At 43.0% G+C, this 14,242-nt stretch overlaps 1 protein-coding gene across 5 annotated transcripts in view; it reads left to right on the forward strand.

Annotated features, from left to right (window-relative positions):
- atrnl1b (attractin-like 1b) overlaps positions 1-14,242 on the forward strand; it is a 1,082,183-nt gene that overhangs the window by 115,153 nt on the left and 952,788 nt on the right. For all 5 annotated transcript variants that reach the window (XM_068052965.1, XM_068052967.1, XM_068052968.1 and 2 more), the window contains exon 5: positions 10,856-11,061. In XM_068052965.1, coding sequence (XP_067909066.1) covers positions 10,856-11,061 — 206 coding nt within the window. The remainder of the gene's footprint in view (positions 1-10,855; positions 11,062-14,242) is intronic.

The raw sequence follows: 14,242 nt of genomic DNA on the forward strand, positions 1-14,242 counted from the left end.
ACTTGTATTATTTTTTCTCCTCTGACTGAAAATTGAGTGTGCCTTTAAGACAGCAAAAAGATCAGTGCACCTTTTAAGGCAGAAAAGGTTCTGTCGACTCAGTCTGCCAGTTGCATTCTGGTTGGCCAGCAACAGCAGCAGGAGAGAGAAGTCACTTGATACAGTGTTGCAGTTTTGACTGTTTAAACTAGCTGGCAGAGACTGGTTTTGAGCAGAGAGTTTTGTGAGGCGATTTGAACTGAAGGAAGAAGCTTATTTCTCAAATTCTACAAAGCAACAAGCCAAATTAATTCCATAAGAAAAATAAGAAAAGCTTTTCTTTCCCAACAAATTATTGGTATTTGCTTTGTTCATCTATGAAGGGACAGTTTAATGCTACAGCAGTTGAACTGCTGAATTCCTGTCTTTTGAAGGACCTTTTTTTCCCCCATTGGACCCCTGTGAAGCCTTCAAGTGACCTTTTGACTGTTGCTACATTTGGAAGACTCCATTCATCAGGATCATAACCTGCAAAAACTTTATTTTATTGTCAACAGCCAGCTAATTTAAAACTGAACCATTGTTAATTTTTGTGTAGGTATGCGAATGTGGGAGTTAGATTTTTAAATAAGTTATAAGATCTTTAGACCTCGATTTATCTTAATAGTGTTGAAGATTTAGTTTTTTTTAATAAATAGGTAATTTGTTGTTGTCTAAAGGTACCTGGTTTGGTCTGATTCATTCTGGGGACTCTAAAGTGCTTACTTTGACTGTTATTTTCCTGATTTGGAAAGCTTAAATAAATATGCTGAAACCTGTGGCGTGACGGGACTAAATTAACAGTATATTACTCCTACTGCGTTTATAACAAGATGGAAGTCCTTGGGTTCTTGATAAGTCTAACTACTTAGGATTTATTGGAGTCATAGAGAGATACAGTACTGAAACAGGCCCTTCGGCCCACCGAGTCTGTGCCGACCAACAACCACCCATTTATACTCATCCTGCATTAATCCCATATTCCTTACCACATCCCCACCATTCTCCTACCACCTACCTACTAGGGGCAATTTACAATGGCCAATTTACCTATCAACCTGCAAGTCTTTGGCTGTGGGAGGAAACTGGAGCACCCGGTGGAAACCCACGCGGTGACAGGGAGAACTTGCAAACTCCGCGCAGGCAGTACCCAGAACTGAACCCGGGTCGCTGGAGCTGTGAGGCTGCGGTGCTAACCACAGCGCCACTTCTCTGTTAGTTGGAGAAATTTTAATGATATCCCAAATGACATCACTATTTTCTGCTAAAAGCAGCCATTTACCAGAGTGTTGTTGTGACTGGTGTGACGGAAATCACACATGCCAAATGGAAAATATTGATGTTGTCGTATGGAACTCTGCTTGATACTTTTTACCTAGTCTAGCCAGTACAATAGGGATGCGCTCTGATTCAGTTTACGAGAATGGCTTTGTCAGTAGTGGTGATCAAAAGCCAACAACACCCTTTGTCTTTGAAAGAGCCAAACCCCCTCCTACCAAGTATGTCTGAAGAACTTTAAATTTCAAACAACCTTCCAGAAACCTGTATTTTCAACCAAGCAGGTAATCCACATGACATACCTGCTGGTGTAACACTGAATTTGTGAATTGTGCCTCAGAAAGGAAAGAAACTGTAACTGAACTCTAAGAAGAAAGCACCTCTCTTTCAGTATCCCTTTCCAGCAAAGTCCCAGGGGAACCTCAGCTGCAGTTACTAAGCCTCAAGACTATTGAACCTTGCAGACAACAACCAAGAAAATGGATAAATCCTCCCTTCGACCCTCCGGAACCAGAGAAGCAAGCCTGAATTGTGCATGTAGCCCCAGCGAGGACTTCAAGACTTTAACTTCAAAAAAGGACATTGAAACTCGGTATTTGAATTCCATTTATTCCGGACTTTACTTCAACCTCCCAACTCTACTTTTTCCCGTGTGTGTGTGTGTGTCTCTTGTATGAATGTGACCGTGGATGCGTCACGCATTTTAGTAATTTTAACTGGTTTAGAGTGATGAGGTTAATAAACTTGCATCTTTCTTTAAATTTGAGAAAACCTGTCTGGTTCGTTTGCAGTTCTATTCGAGGAACGGTGAGCAAGGGCTCACTGAGGTGGTAAGCTAAAATCAATGTGTTAAAAGAATAAACCCTGTTTGTGGTCAAACCAGCAAAGGGGCGAAAGGGGAGCCTGAGACCCCTTCCTCACCTGTCGTAACACTGGGCATTAGAATATTTGAATTAGTGTATGGATTGCAAATCATAGTTGAAACTCTGAACTGAATTTATTTCAGCTATGCATGGGAATACTGCGGAACATCCAATACAGTTGGTTGGATGGTTTTGCCCTTGAATGGGGCTAATTTTCTCTCATACGGTAGTACTCAGGTTTAAATATTAGAGATTGCATGTTTTCATCAAAATACCAGATGTTATAGCTGGTGTTGACAAGGTGATCAAGTTTCATTCTTGTCGATTACATTGAGTATACACAGACTAACTTTTTTACCAGTAAAATTTAATATTTTTAAAAGTTTATTTTGATCAGAGTTGGCTTACTCCATTGTTCATTTTTTGTAAATGTGTCCAAAATAAATGACAATATTTTTGGTAAAAATCTTGAATTTTATCAAATCGTTAAGTATTGCCAAGAAAATAACCACTGTTATGCAGGCTACAAAGAAAGGGACTTACCAGGGCTGCTAATGCTTTTATAATATGCTAAATGTCCATGCTAACCTTCAGCAGTGACCAAATCTGTGTTTTCAAAAGTCAGATGTTTTTATGCAAACACATTCTGTGATCAAATAACTTACTTGAGGTCAGTTTTTATTGGGGAATCTTGTTGCAAAGAAGTCAGCTGTCAAGCAAAAAAATGTAATTTTCACGGGTCAAGTGATGGAGAAATGTAATGTTTGCTGAATTTCTTTAACTCATTCGAGAGAATGAAGTATTGAAACTATTTTTTAAAAAAAATTATTGAAAGTGACGAAGAATCCGCCACAGAAATCTACTTTGCATCAGCGGTGTCACTTGCTTATGATGGAAGTTGACTCGCAATGCTGTATATCGACTCAGCAATGGGACCCACACCTAAATTAAAGTCTCGTGTCTTCACACGTTCTTAACAGATTGAACTTTGGGCAATATGACATTCGATTCGATTCATAAAATGCTTTATTCTACAACAGGCAAAAGAAAACTGTCATGTTGAGACCTCGTTGAAGCATTCAGTAAAGTTTCTGTTTGCATTCTGTTACAAAGGTGAAGTGTCAGGCATGGATTGGTGGATAGCACTCTTAGCTGTGAGCTATGAAGTTGTGGATTTAATTCCCACTCGAGGCTACCTACCTGACTCTTCCCTGCAGTACTGAGTGAATGCTGCACTATTGAAGGTGCAGTATTTCAGATGAAATGTTAAACTGAGACCATGTGGACATCAAAGAACCCACAGTACTATTTGGAAGAAGAGCAGTGAGAGGTGCTCCCTGGTGTCCTGGCCAATATTTAATTATTATCACTAAAACAGACTATCTTGTAGTTACTACATTACTGTTTGTGGGAGCTTACTATGTGTATATTGACTGCTGCATCTTCTACATTATAACTACATTTCAGAAGTATTTCACAGGCTTTAAAGTGCTTTGAGGTGTCTTGAGATCATGAAAGGCACCATACATGTGTAAGACTTGCTTTTCAAGAACAGGTCTATGCTAGTGGGTCATTCATTAACTTCCACAATCCCTCTGTCATTTTGACTTTGAGCCCCGGGCAGCGGTACTTTCCACTTCGCAACCTTTCTGCTGTATGTCTGACTTTTGTTTATCTGTGTCCTAATCTTTAGCAGTCTATCTTCATAGACTAGTAAGGATGAAAATAGATTGCCAGCACAAAGTTGCTAATTAATATGAGATGGGCAGTTGTTTTGCATAGACTACAAATAATGGCCAGACGTTGCTATCAAATTTGGCCATGTTTGGAATCTACACAAAATAGTTACTTCTCACACAATCATTTGTCAGATATGAAATCATGGGACTTTTTAGGCAGTTTTTGTTCAGACGACATTCTGAAATGGTTCATTTCCAAGTCTTTTTGTGAGGAATTACAAAAAATCCCAAACTGTAACACTGAATGAAACCACCCTGTTTTTTTTTTCAAAAGTAGAAAAATTCCAGAGGTTTCAGTCAAGGCAAAAACATTACTTTTTAATGCCCTTTCCCAAAGATAAACTTAATCAAACAATTTAAGAACACTAATCACTATCACCAATATAAAGTTTGTTTTAGTTAATGTTTTTACTGTCTTTGGAGTAGAAGAATAGCTTGTCTAAAACTATCCCGGTTCCCTTCAACTTCAGTTTGAAACTGGCCCTTCTAAGACCCTGTGTGGCAGTCAATATTTAAAAAATTTCTGCCTATATTTTATTTCATGATTTCTGCAGCAGTTATTGCCAGGAGCTGTGGAATTCTGATAGAAATTTGTTGGGTTTGTTTCACTGGCATCTGTGAATCCAAACAGCTTGTCTTAAGTATCCTCTTTTATGAGAAGCCCAACAGAGTAAGTGCTATTTATAATCTTGGTTTCTCATTTGGAGAGTATTGTCCTTTTTGTTTTTCAATGGATCATTATTCTGCTGTAAAATTAATTATATTACTGAATTATTTGTGCAAAATATTAACAGCTTCTGTGATAGCACAGTAATATCACATCTTTGCCATTGTGGTTACCAGGCATTTTGGACTGTATTCATCTTCAGCCCTCAACTATCTTCTCTAGCTGTATGTCTCTGCCTGCACACTCAGCTCATTGGACTGCAGATCACTGTTTGTTACAATTTTCCTTTGAAAAGCTGATAATTTGAGCACTTTACACCTGCTTTCTAGAACTCTCTCCCAAAACCATTTAGCCTTAGAACGCATCCTAAACACTTTCCTCTTTGATCAAATCTTTTGGTTTGCCTCTTCCCCAATCACTCATGATTTTCTGTAGGCAATTTACTCTGAGATTTTTCTGTTAAGATTGAAGAGTTAACTTTTTTTTGGATGACTCAGCCTTGTGTCATAAAACATTTGAAGTTTGACTAATTGCTCCATTTTTTTAATTCACTCATGGGATGTGGGTGTCGCTGGCTAGGCCAGCATTTATTGCCCATCCCTAATTGCCCTTGAGAAGGTGGTGGTGAGTTGCCCTGTTGAGCCGCTGCAGTCCATGTGAGGTAGGTGGACCCACAATGCTGTTGGGGAGTTCCAGGATTTTGACCCAATGACAGTGAAGGAACGGCAATATAGCTCCAAGTCAGGATGGTGTGTGGCTTGGAGGGGAGCTTGCAGGTGGTGTTCCCATGCATTTACTGCCCTTGTCCTTCTAGTTGGTAGAGGTCGTGGGGTTTGGAAGGTGCTGTCTGAGGAGCATTGGTGCGTTGCTGCAGGGCATCTTGTATATGGTGCACACTGCTGCCACTGTGGGTCGGTGGTGGAGGGAGTGAATGTTTGTGGATGGGGCGCCAATCAAGCGGGCTGCTTTGTCCTGGATGGTGTCGAGCTTCTTGAGTGTTGTTGGAGCTGCACCCCATCCAGGCAAGTGGAGAGTATTCTATCACACTCCTGACTTGTGCCTTGTAGATGGTGGACAGGCTTTGGGGAGTCGGGAGCTGAGTTACTGCAGGATTCCTAACCTTTGACCTGCTCTTGTAGCCATGGTCTTAATATGGTTACTCCAGTTCAGTATCTGGTTAATGGTAGCCCCTTGGATGTTGATAGTGGGGGATTCAGCGATGGTAATGCCATTGAATGTCAAAGGGAGGTGGTTAGATTCTCTCTTGTTGGCGATGGTCATTGCCTGGCACTTGTGTGGCATGTATGTTACTTGCCACTTATCAGCCCAAGCCTGGATATTGTCCAGGTCTTGCTGCATTTCTACACAGACCTCTTCAGTATCTGAGGAGTCGCAAATGGTGCTGAGCATTGTGCAATCAACAGCAAACGTCCCCACTTCTGACCTTTACGATTGAAGGAAGGTCATTGATGAAGCAGCTGAAGATGGTTGGGCCTAGGACACTACCCTGAGGAACTCCTGCAGTGATGTCCTGGAGCTCAGATGATTGACCTTCAACAACCACAACCATCTTCCTTTGCATTAGGTATGACTCCAACCAGCAGGGAGTTTTCCCCCGATTCCCATTGACTTCAGTTTTGTTAGAGCTCCTTAATGCCATACTCTGTCAAATGCTGCATTGATGTCAAGGGCAGTTACTCTCACCTCACCTCTTGAGTTCAGCTCCTTTGTCCATGTTTGGACCAAGGCTGTAATGAGGTCAGGAGCTGAGTGGCCTTGGTGGAACCCAAACTGAGCGTCACTGAGCAGGTTATTGCTAAGCAAGTGCTGTTTGATGGCACTGTTGATGATATCTTCTATCTGATGATTGAGAGTAGACTGGGCAGTAATTGGCCGGGTTGGACTTGTCCTGCTTTTTGTGTGCAGGGCATACCTGGGCAATTTTCCACATTGCCGGGTAGATGCCAGTGTTGTAGCTGTACTGGAACAGCTTGGCTAGGGGCGCGGCAGGTTCTGGAGTACAGGTCATCAGTACTATTGCTGGAATATTGTCAGGGCCCATTACCTTTGCAGTATCCAGTGCCTTCAGTCGTTTCTTGATATCACGCGGAGTGAATCGAATTGGCTGAAGTCTGACATCTGTGATGCTGGGGACTTCAGGAGGAGGCCGAGATGGATCATCAACTCAGCACTTCTGGCTGAAGGTTATTGCAAATGCTTCAGCCTTATCTTTCGCACTGATGTGCTGGACTCTCCCATCGTTGGGGATGAAGATATTTGTTGGGCCACCTCCTCCAGTTAGTTGTTTAATTGTCTACCACCATTCACGCTGGATGTGGCAGGACTGCAGAGCTTAGATCTGATCCGTTGGTTATGGGATCGCTTAGCTCTGTCTATTGCATGCTGCTTCTGCAGTTTGGCATGCAAGTAGTCCTGTGTTGTAGCTTCACCAGGTTAACACCTCATTTTGAAGTATGCCTGGTGCTGCTCCTGGCATGGCTTCCTGCACGCTTCTTTGAACCAGGGTTGGTCTCCTGGCTTGATGGTAATGGTAGCGTGGGAGACATGCTGGGCCACGAGATCACAGATTGTGGTTGCGTACAATTCTGCTGCTGCTAGTGGCCCACAGCACCTCATGGATGCCCAGTTTTGCATTGCTAGATCTGCTCGAAATCTATCCCATTTAGCACGATGATAGTGCCACACAATACGATGGGCAGTATCCCCAATGTGAAGGCTGGATTTTGTCTCCACAAGGACTGTGCGGTGATCACTCCTACCAATACTGTCATGGACAGATGTATCTGCAGCAGGCAGATTGGTGAGGACAAGGTCAAGTATGTTTTTCCCTCTTGGTTCCTTCACCACCTGCCGCAGACCCAGTCTAGCAGCTATGTCCTTTCGGGCTCGGTCAGTAGTGGTGCTACCGAGCCACTCTTGGTGATGGACATTGAAGTCCCCCACCCAGAGTACATTCTGTGCCTTTGCCATCCTGTTCTTCCTCCAAGTATTCTTCAACATGGAGTACTGACTCATCAGCTGAGGGAGGGTGGTAGGTGGCAATCAACAGGAGGTTTCCTTGCCCTTGTTTGACCTGATGCCATGAAACTTCATGGGGTCCAGAGTCGATGTTGAGGACTCCCAGGGCAACTCCCTCCCGACTGTATGCCACTGTACGGCCACCTCTGCTGGGTCGGTCTTGCCGGTGGGACAGGACATACTTGGCGATGGCAGTATCTGGGACATTGTCTGTAAGGTATGATTCCGTAAGTATGACCATGTCAGGCTGTGGGACAGCTCTCACAACTTTGGCACAAGTCCCCAGATGTTATTAAGGTCGACAGGGCTGGGTTTGCCGTTGTCGTTTCTGGTGCCTAGGTCCATGCTGGGTGGTCCGTCCAGTTTCATTCCTTTTTATTGATTTCATAGCGGTTAGATACAACTGAGTGGCTTGCTAGGCCATTTCAGAGGGCATGTAAGAGTCAACTACATTGCTGTGGGTCTGGAGTCACATGTAGGCCAGACCAGGTAAGGAAAGTAGAACATGAGTGAACCAGATGGGTTTTTACAACAATCGACCATGGTTTCATGGCCATCATTAGATTAGCTTTTTAATTCCAGATTTTTTATTAATTGAATTCAAATTCCACTTTCTGCTGTGGTGGGATTCAAACCCATCTCCCTAGAGCAATACCTTGGGTCTCTGGGTTACTAGTCCAGTGACACTACCACTACGCCACCGCCTACCCTATTTATAATGAAAAGTTGACTGGCATATGCAGTACTTTGGCTTTTAATACATTTATTAAGCCCAAAATTTTCTGGAACCGACTTATGCTGTTGGTACAGGATGATCTAGCACTTGGCAACTTGAGCTAAATTTCTTGCATATCTAGTTGTTACACACCTGTGCGTAAAATAAGTATAAATTTAGCGTGACCATTAGGGGCCCGAAGGAGCGTGCAGAGCATTACACTGGTTGAAGAAGCTGTAGAACTAATAGCTTGAGGGTGGCATGCATGCTTAAATGGAATTCCTTAAAATTAGGCTGAAAAGTTAGCATTTTGGGAAACTTTAGTGTATTCATACAAACACATACTGACAATGCTTGTTATTGTTCCCCTGCAGCGTACAGCTATCTTAAAGTTTTAACACATCAAAGTTGCAGTTTGAATTCTTACCCATTGGTCCTTTGGGGAAGTCCTTTGCTTTTTTTACGAGCTGAAGAGTGTTTCGTAAGGAGTCTGATTTAAAAATAGTTGGTAAAAAGAAAATCTTTTTAAGCATAGTTGTGGTTTGGACTTTTCCAACATAATTTTCTTGCATTTTGGGAACTTGTTTTCTTTTCCCTCTCTGCTGTACTGAGTTAATGTAGCCCAGGGTAAGTATTTACTACAAAAACTTGAATTTATACAGTACCTTTTCACACAATAAAAGGTCCCAAGGTTCTTTACAGAGGCACAATGAATGCTGAGCTAAAGAGAGATACTCAGAGGGGTGTCCAAATGCGAGGTCAAAAAAGTGTGTTTGCAGGACAGTCTTAAAGGCGATCATGGTGGCAATGCAAAGGGGTTAGGGAGGGATCTCAAATGTGAACCAAAAATGACTGAAGGCATGGCCACCAAGGGTAGGGCCAGAGCAGGGGGATAGGAAGACACGAGTCCAGAGTCTCAGGATTGTGGCATCTCGGGCTGGGTTGGGTATTCGTGGGAGTTGTAGAGCTGGAGGAGGTTACAAAAATATGGAGGAGTGCAGCCATAAAAAGATTTAAACACAAGGATGTGTGGCGAGAGCTAAGGAGAAATTTCTTGATGCAAGATATTTGGAGCGTTGAAAACTTTGCATCGATTAAGTAAAACTGGTATAAATACATGAAGAGAGCAAGGTACTGGGCTATTAGAAGGGAGGAGGGCAATGGCAATAGTTTTGGATTACTCTCGAGACAAGGAGGCCAAAGAAGAAGTACAGAGGCAACACAGGCATGATGGGCCAAATGGCTGCCTGCTGTGATATAAACTTCTTCAGATTCTAATTCTATTTGTGAAAGTTCAATTTGTATACCATATTTCTTGAGATGGAGTGAAGTAAAAAACAATGAGAGTTGGCTGATACTATAATGAGATGTGCATGAAGCTTAAAAGTATTTTGTTGGGTTTACTCTTTACAGACACTTTTGCATAATTCATGTAGTATTCATGAACAAAATTCATTGGTAACAATATTTGACTCCTGCGTTCTACACTGGAGAAGAGAATATTTTGGCTGTTCCTGAGCAGAGTTTGCAAAACAGTACGAGTAATTAAGGCTGGGATTGTATTTGGCCCCCTGAGGTGGGGTTGGAGGGGTGGGGGTGGTGGTGCTGTGGGGGCTGGCACGGAGTATCACGGTGGGGCAGAGGGCCCATTGCCATGTTATCTTCCTAGGGGTGGGATAGGCCAACTGCCTTCCTGCCCAGAGGCCAACTGAGGCCCTTAAGTGGCCTATTAACAGCCAGTTAAAGGCCTCCTCCCACTGCTGCTGGGATCTTAGCAGCAGTGGGAGGGGGGGGGGGGGGTTGCCTCCACCGCGTGGGTAGGAAGCCTTGTAATATGAGGTTCCTTCCCTGCAGGCCTGGGGTTTGGGGGGGGGGGGGGGGGTTGGTGGCGCTTCCTTCTGTGTGGGCAATTTGTGGCCCATGGAGGAGCCCCACTGGGAACCACTTTACCCTGGGGAGCCGCTCCTCCCCCTGGACTGCATGACCACCGGCCCCCCCCCCACCCCTTTCACTGGGGCCTTCTGCACTGGCCCTGGTAACCCTGCCTCACCTACCTCTGGTCTGGGGTTCCAGTGCTGGACCTGGGTCTAAGGCCTCTGCAGTACTGGCAGTGGCCACAGCTCCCATTGGCACTGCTGTTAGTTCTGAGGGGCCGGCAGCCCTCAGAGGCATCTTTAAAGGGATGGGGATCCCACCTCTTGAAACATTGATTTAAAAAGACTGGAGGATTGTTCTTTTGGAGGGGGGGGATGGGTGGAGTGGTGTGAAAAGGCGAGGCGGGATTTCCCCGGCGCTAGCACACCACCTCCAGCACAAAATCCAGCCTTAAGTGTAAATTGTGATGTGAATCAATATCTCAATCATTTTCTCTGTATTCCGAGTCATTTTTGTACTTTTAAACAAGAACATATCTCTCAAAAGCTATTCTTTGCAATTTAATGCCGATTGTGAGAACTGCAATGTTCAGAATTATATTCGTGTGTACTCTGACATATGCTGTACACTATTTCAAAAGATTTTCGCTTTTTTTTTAAAGGATTAATTCCTGCCCAAACAATTGCTCAGGCCATGGAAAATGCGTTACTGGAAGTACCATTGGCAGGGTATTCTGTGAATGTGATAAATATTGGAAGGGAGAAGCCTGTGACATTCCATATTGTAAGGACAACTGTGGGAGCCCAGATCATGGCTACTGTGACCTAACTGGAGAGAAGCTCTGTGTCTGTAATGATAGCTGGCAAGGTGAGTTGATTGATTTCACTATAAACATCAATATGAAATGAATGATGGGAACAACGATAGATAGGAAAAAATTACTTGTTCAGTCATTCTATCCCACACAACTTCAGGAGAAACTTTGTTACTTAGAGTGGTGAGATTATGGAACACACTAGCACATGGAACCGTTGAAGCAAATAGCATAGATGCATTTAATGGGAAACTCTAAGTCTGAGGGAGAAAGAAGTGGAAGGATATGTTGTGGTGAGATGAAGTAAGGTGGGAGGAGACTCGCATGAAGCATAAACACAGGAATAGAACTATTGGGCTGATTGGCTTGTTTCGGTGCTGTAAAAATGCATGTCCTTCTATGTAACTGTAATGTCTTGTGCGTCATAATATAAGGCACCCACTCCCCCACCCTCAATCCCCCGATAGCCATGTAATTTCCTGGGTGAGGCGAAAGAACAGATAACCTGCGCCAATTAGGGAAAAATAATCTACCTTCAATTTTCTTTCCCTTCATTTTTACGTGCCACTTAAATGTTTCACTTTCAGCTTCGCTAAATGCTGCTACTCAATTGAGATTCCTTCTTTGCTCTGTTCTGACCCTAACCAAAAATTGCCTCATTCCCTTCAATTTTCTGTACCATTAGTGTTTTCCTTGTGCAAGTCTAAATCTGCATCTTGGAGCTATACATATGATTTCATATAATTAGGTGAAAATAGCACACTTCTGTGTCAATCTGTCTAATACTGTCGCCAGTGATTTGGATTTAAATGGATTTAGCTGCTATTGTTTCTTTTAAGCTGACGATTGTCACAAAACATATATTCTGATTGATACAAAGTAAGATGTAGCAATTTTTTGAATAAATGATGGGCCAGATTTTGCTTTCAAAATGACAGAGATGATAATGGCACTCACCATTACTTGTACACAAATGGTTCAGCAACTTGAGGGAATGGTAGATGTCCAGTTAAATGCAAATATTCTAAAGTTGCTGTCTGAGATGTACTGCTCTGCGTTCGTTTCATGATAATGGTACCTCACTGCCTCAGCATTGAAATGCATTGAATAGTGTCAAGTTCCTATATTTGTGCAATAGATGCTAACCACCAAAAACCCATTTCAGTCTAAATACCCTTTTAACATTGTGATGAGTACTAATTATCCCCAATGAAACTCTCTTTTGCACTGAAAAAACTAACTATTACAAGTGTAGAACCTCATTGCTTTAGGTATTAATTGTTGGAAATTTAAAAAATGTAAATGACATCCTATATGACTATGACAAAGGCAAACTATTCCTCTTCGTCCTTCTTGACCTGTCTGCAGCCTTTGATAAATTTGATCTCACCATCCTCCTCCAATGCCTCTCAACTGTGGTCCAGCTAGGTGGGACTGCACTTGCCTGGTTCCATTCTAATCCATCTAATGCTCGCCAGAGAATCACCACCAGTGTTTTCTCTTCCTGTTCCTGCAGTGTGACCCTTGTGTCCCCCAAGGTACTACCCTTGGCCTCTTCCAGTTTCTCATTTGCATGCTGCCCCTTGGAACATCATCCAAAACATGTCATTATCTGCACGTACGCTCACCACCACTGTCTTTGTCAGGCTGCTTGCCCAACATCCAGTACTGGATGAGCAGAAATTTCCTCCTTTGGTCCCTGTCAGAAACTTCTCCCTTGCCCTTGCCCCCTCCCGGTTTCCCCTGCAAGTGTCTGAGGCTAAACCAGCCAACCAGACTGTTCGCAACCTCAGTGTCATTCTTGACCTCAGATGAGCTTACTGCCACATCTGTGCCACCACTAAACCACCTATTTCCACCTCCGTAACATCACCCCATTCTGCTTGTACCTCCACTCTTGATCCACACCTTTGTCACCTCCAGACATGACTATTCTAACACACTCCTTGCTGATCTCCCAAATTCTACTACTCTTAAACACGAGGTCATCCAAACCTCGGCTATCAGTGTCCAAACTCGGACCAAATCCCATTCACTAAGCTCACTGACCTACACTGGCTCCCAGTTAAGCAATGCCTCAATTGTACAATTCTCAGCCTCGTTTTCAAATCCTTCTGTGGCCTGGTTCCTTCCTACCTCTAATCTCTTTCAGCCCTACCTTCCTCAGAGATATCTGCAGTCCTCTAAGTCTGGCCACTTGAGGATCCCTGATTTCAATTGTTCCACCGGTGTTAGCTGTGTATACAGCTGCCTAGACCCTAAGCTCTGTAACTCTCTCCTTAAACCACTCCATCTCTCTACCTTGCTGTCATCTTTTAAGTTGCTCCTTAAAACTTACTTCTTTGACCAAGCTTTTGGCCATCTCTCTTAACATCGCCATATTTGGCTCAGTGTTATATTTAGTTTTGTAGTGTCTTTGAAGCCATTGAGATGGTTTTATTACGTTAAAGACACTATATGAATATGCTGTTGTTTGGATTGAGATAAAGTTAAAAAAAAAAGTTGAAACATTATTGCCCTCGTTTTCTCTTTCTATGTGTGATTAGACATTGAATTCATCCACTCGAATTGACGACTCTCACCTAGCCATTTATTTCCAAAATCGTTCAATCTGTTTGGTTAAGGAAATACACACTTCCTTGATATTAATTCAGGTCCCAGTGCAGTGCCCTGTTTTCTTTTGTGCCATTATCACCTCACACTTTCAGCAACTTGACATGCAAAAAAACTTTAAAAAGCTAGTCTTGCCCTTGCATGTTTAACTAACGACAGTCAATGTAATATCAATAAGTCAATGAAAAGATCTTTGCTAATTGCACAATGTTCAGCACCATTCGTGACTCCACAGATACTGAAGCAGTCCGTGTAGAAATGCAGCAAGACCTGGACAATATCCAGGCTTGGGCTGATGAGTGGAAAGTAACATTCGCGCCACACAAGTGCCAATCAATGACCATCTCCAACAAGAGAGAATCTAACCATCTCCCCTTGACATTCAATGGCATTACAGGATTAAGGCTTTTTATATGTATATAAAGAGCAAGAGGGTAACCAGGGAAAGGGTTGACCCACTCAAGGACAGAGGAGGGAATCTATGTATGGAGCCAGAGGAAATGGGTGAGGTACTAAATGAGTACTTTGCATCAGTATTCGCCAAAGAGAAGGATTTGGTGGACGATGAATCTAGGGAAGGGAGTGTAGATAGTCTGGGTCATGTCTTTATCAAAAATGAGG

This window comes from Heterodontus francisci, chromosome 20, assembly GCF_036365525.1.
Source record: "Heterodontus francisci isolate sHetFra1 chromosome 20, sHetFra1.hap1, whole genome shotgun sequence".
Classification (NCBI taxonomy): domain Eukaryota; kingdom Metazoa; phylum Chordata; class Chondrichthyes; order Heterodontiformes; family Heterodontidae; genus Heterodontus; species Heterodontus francisci.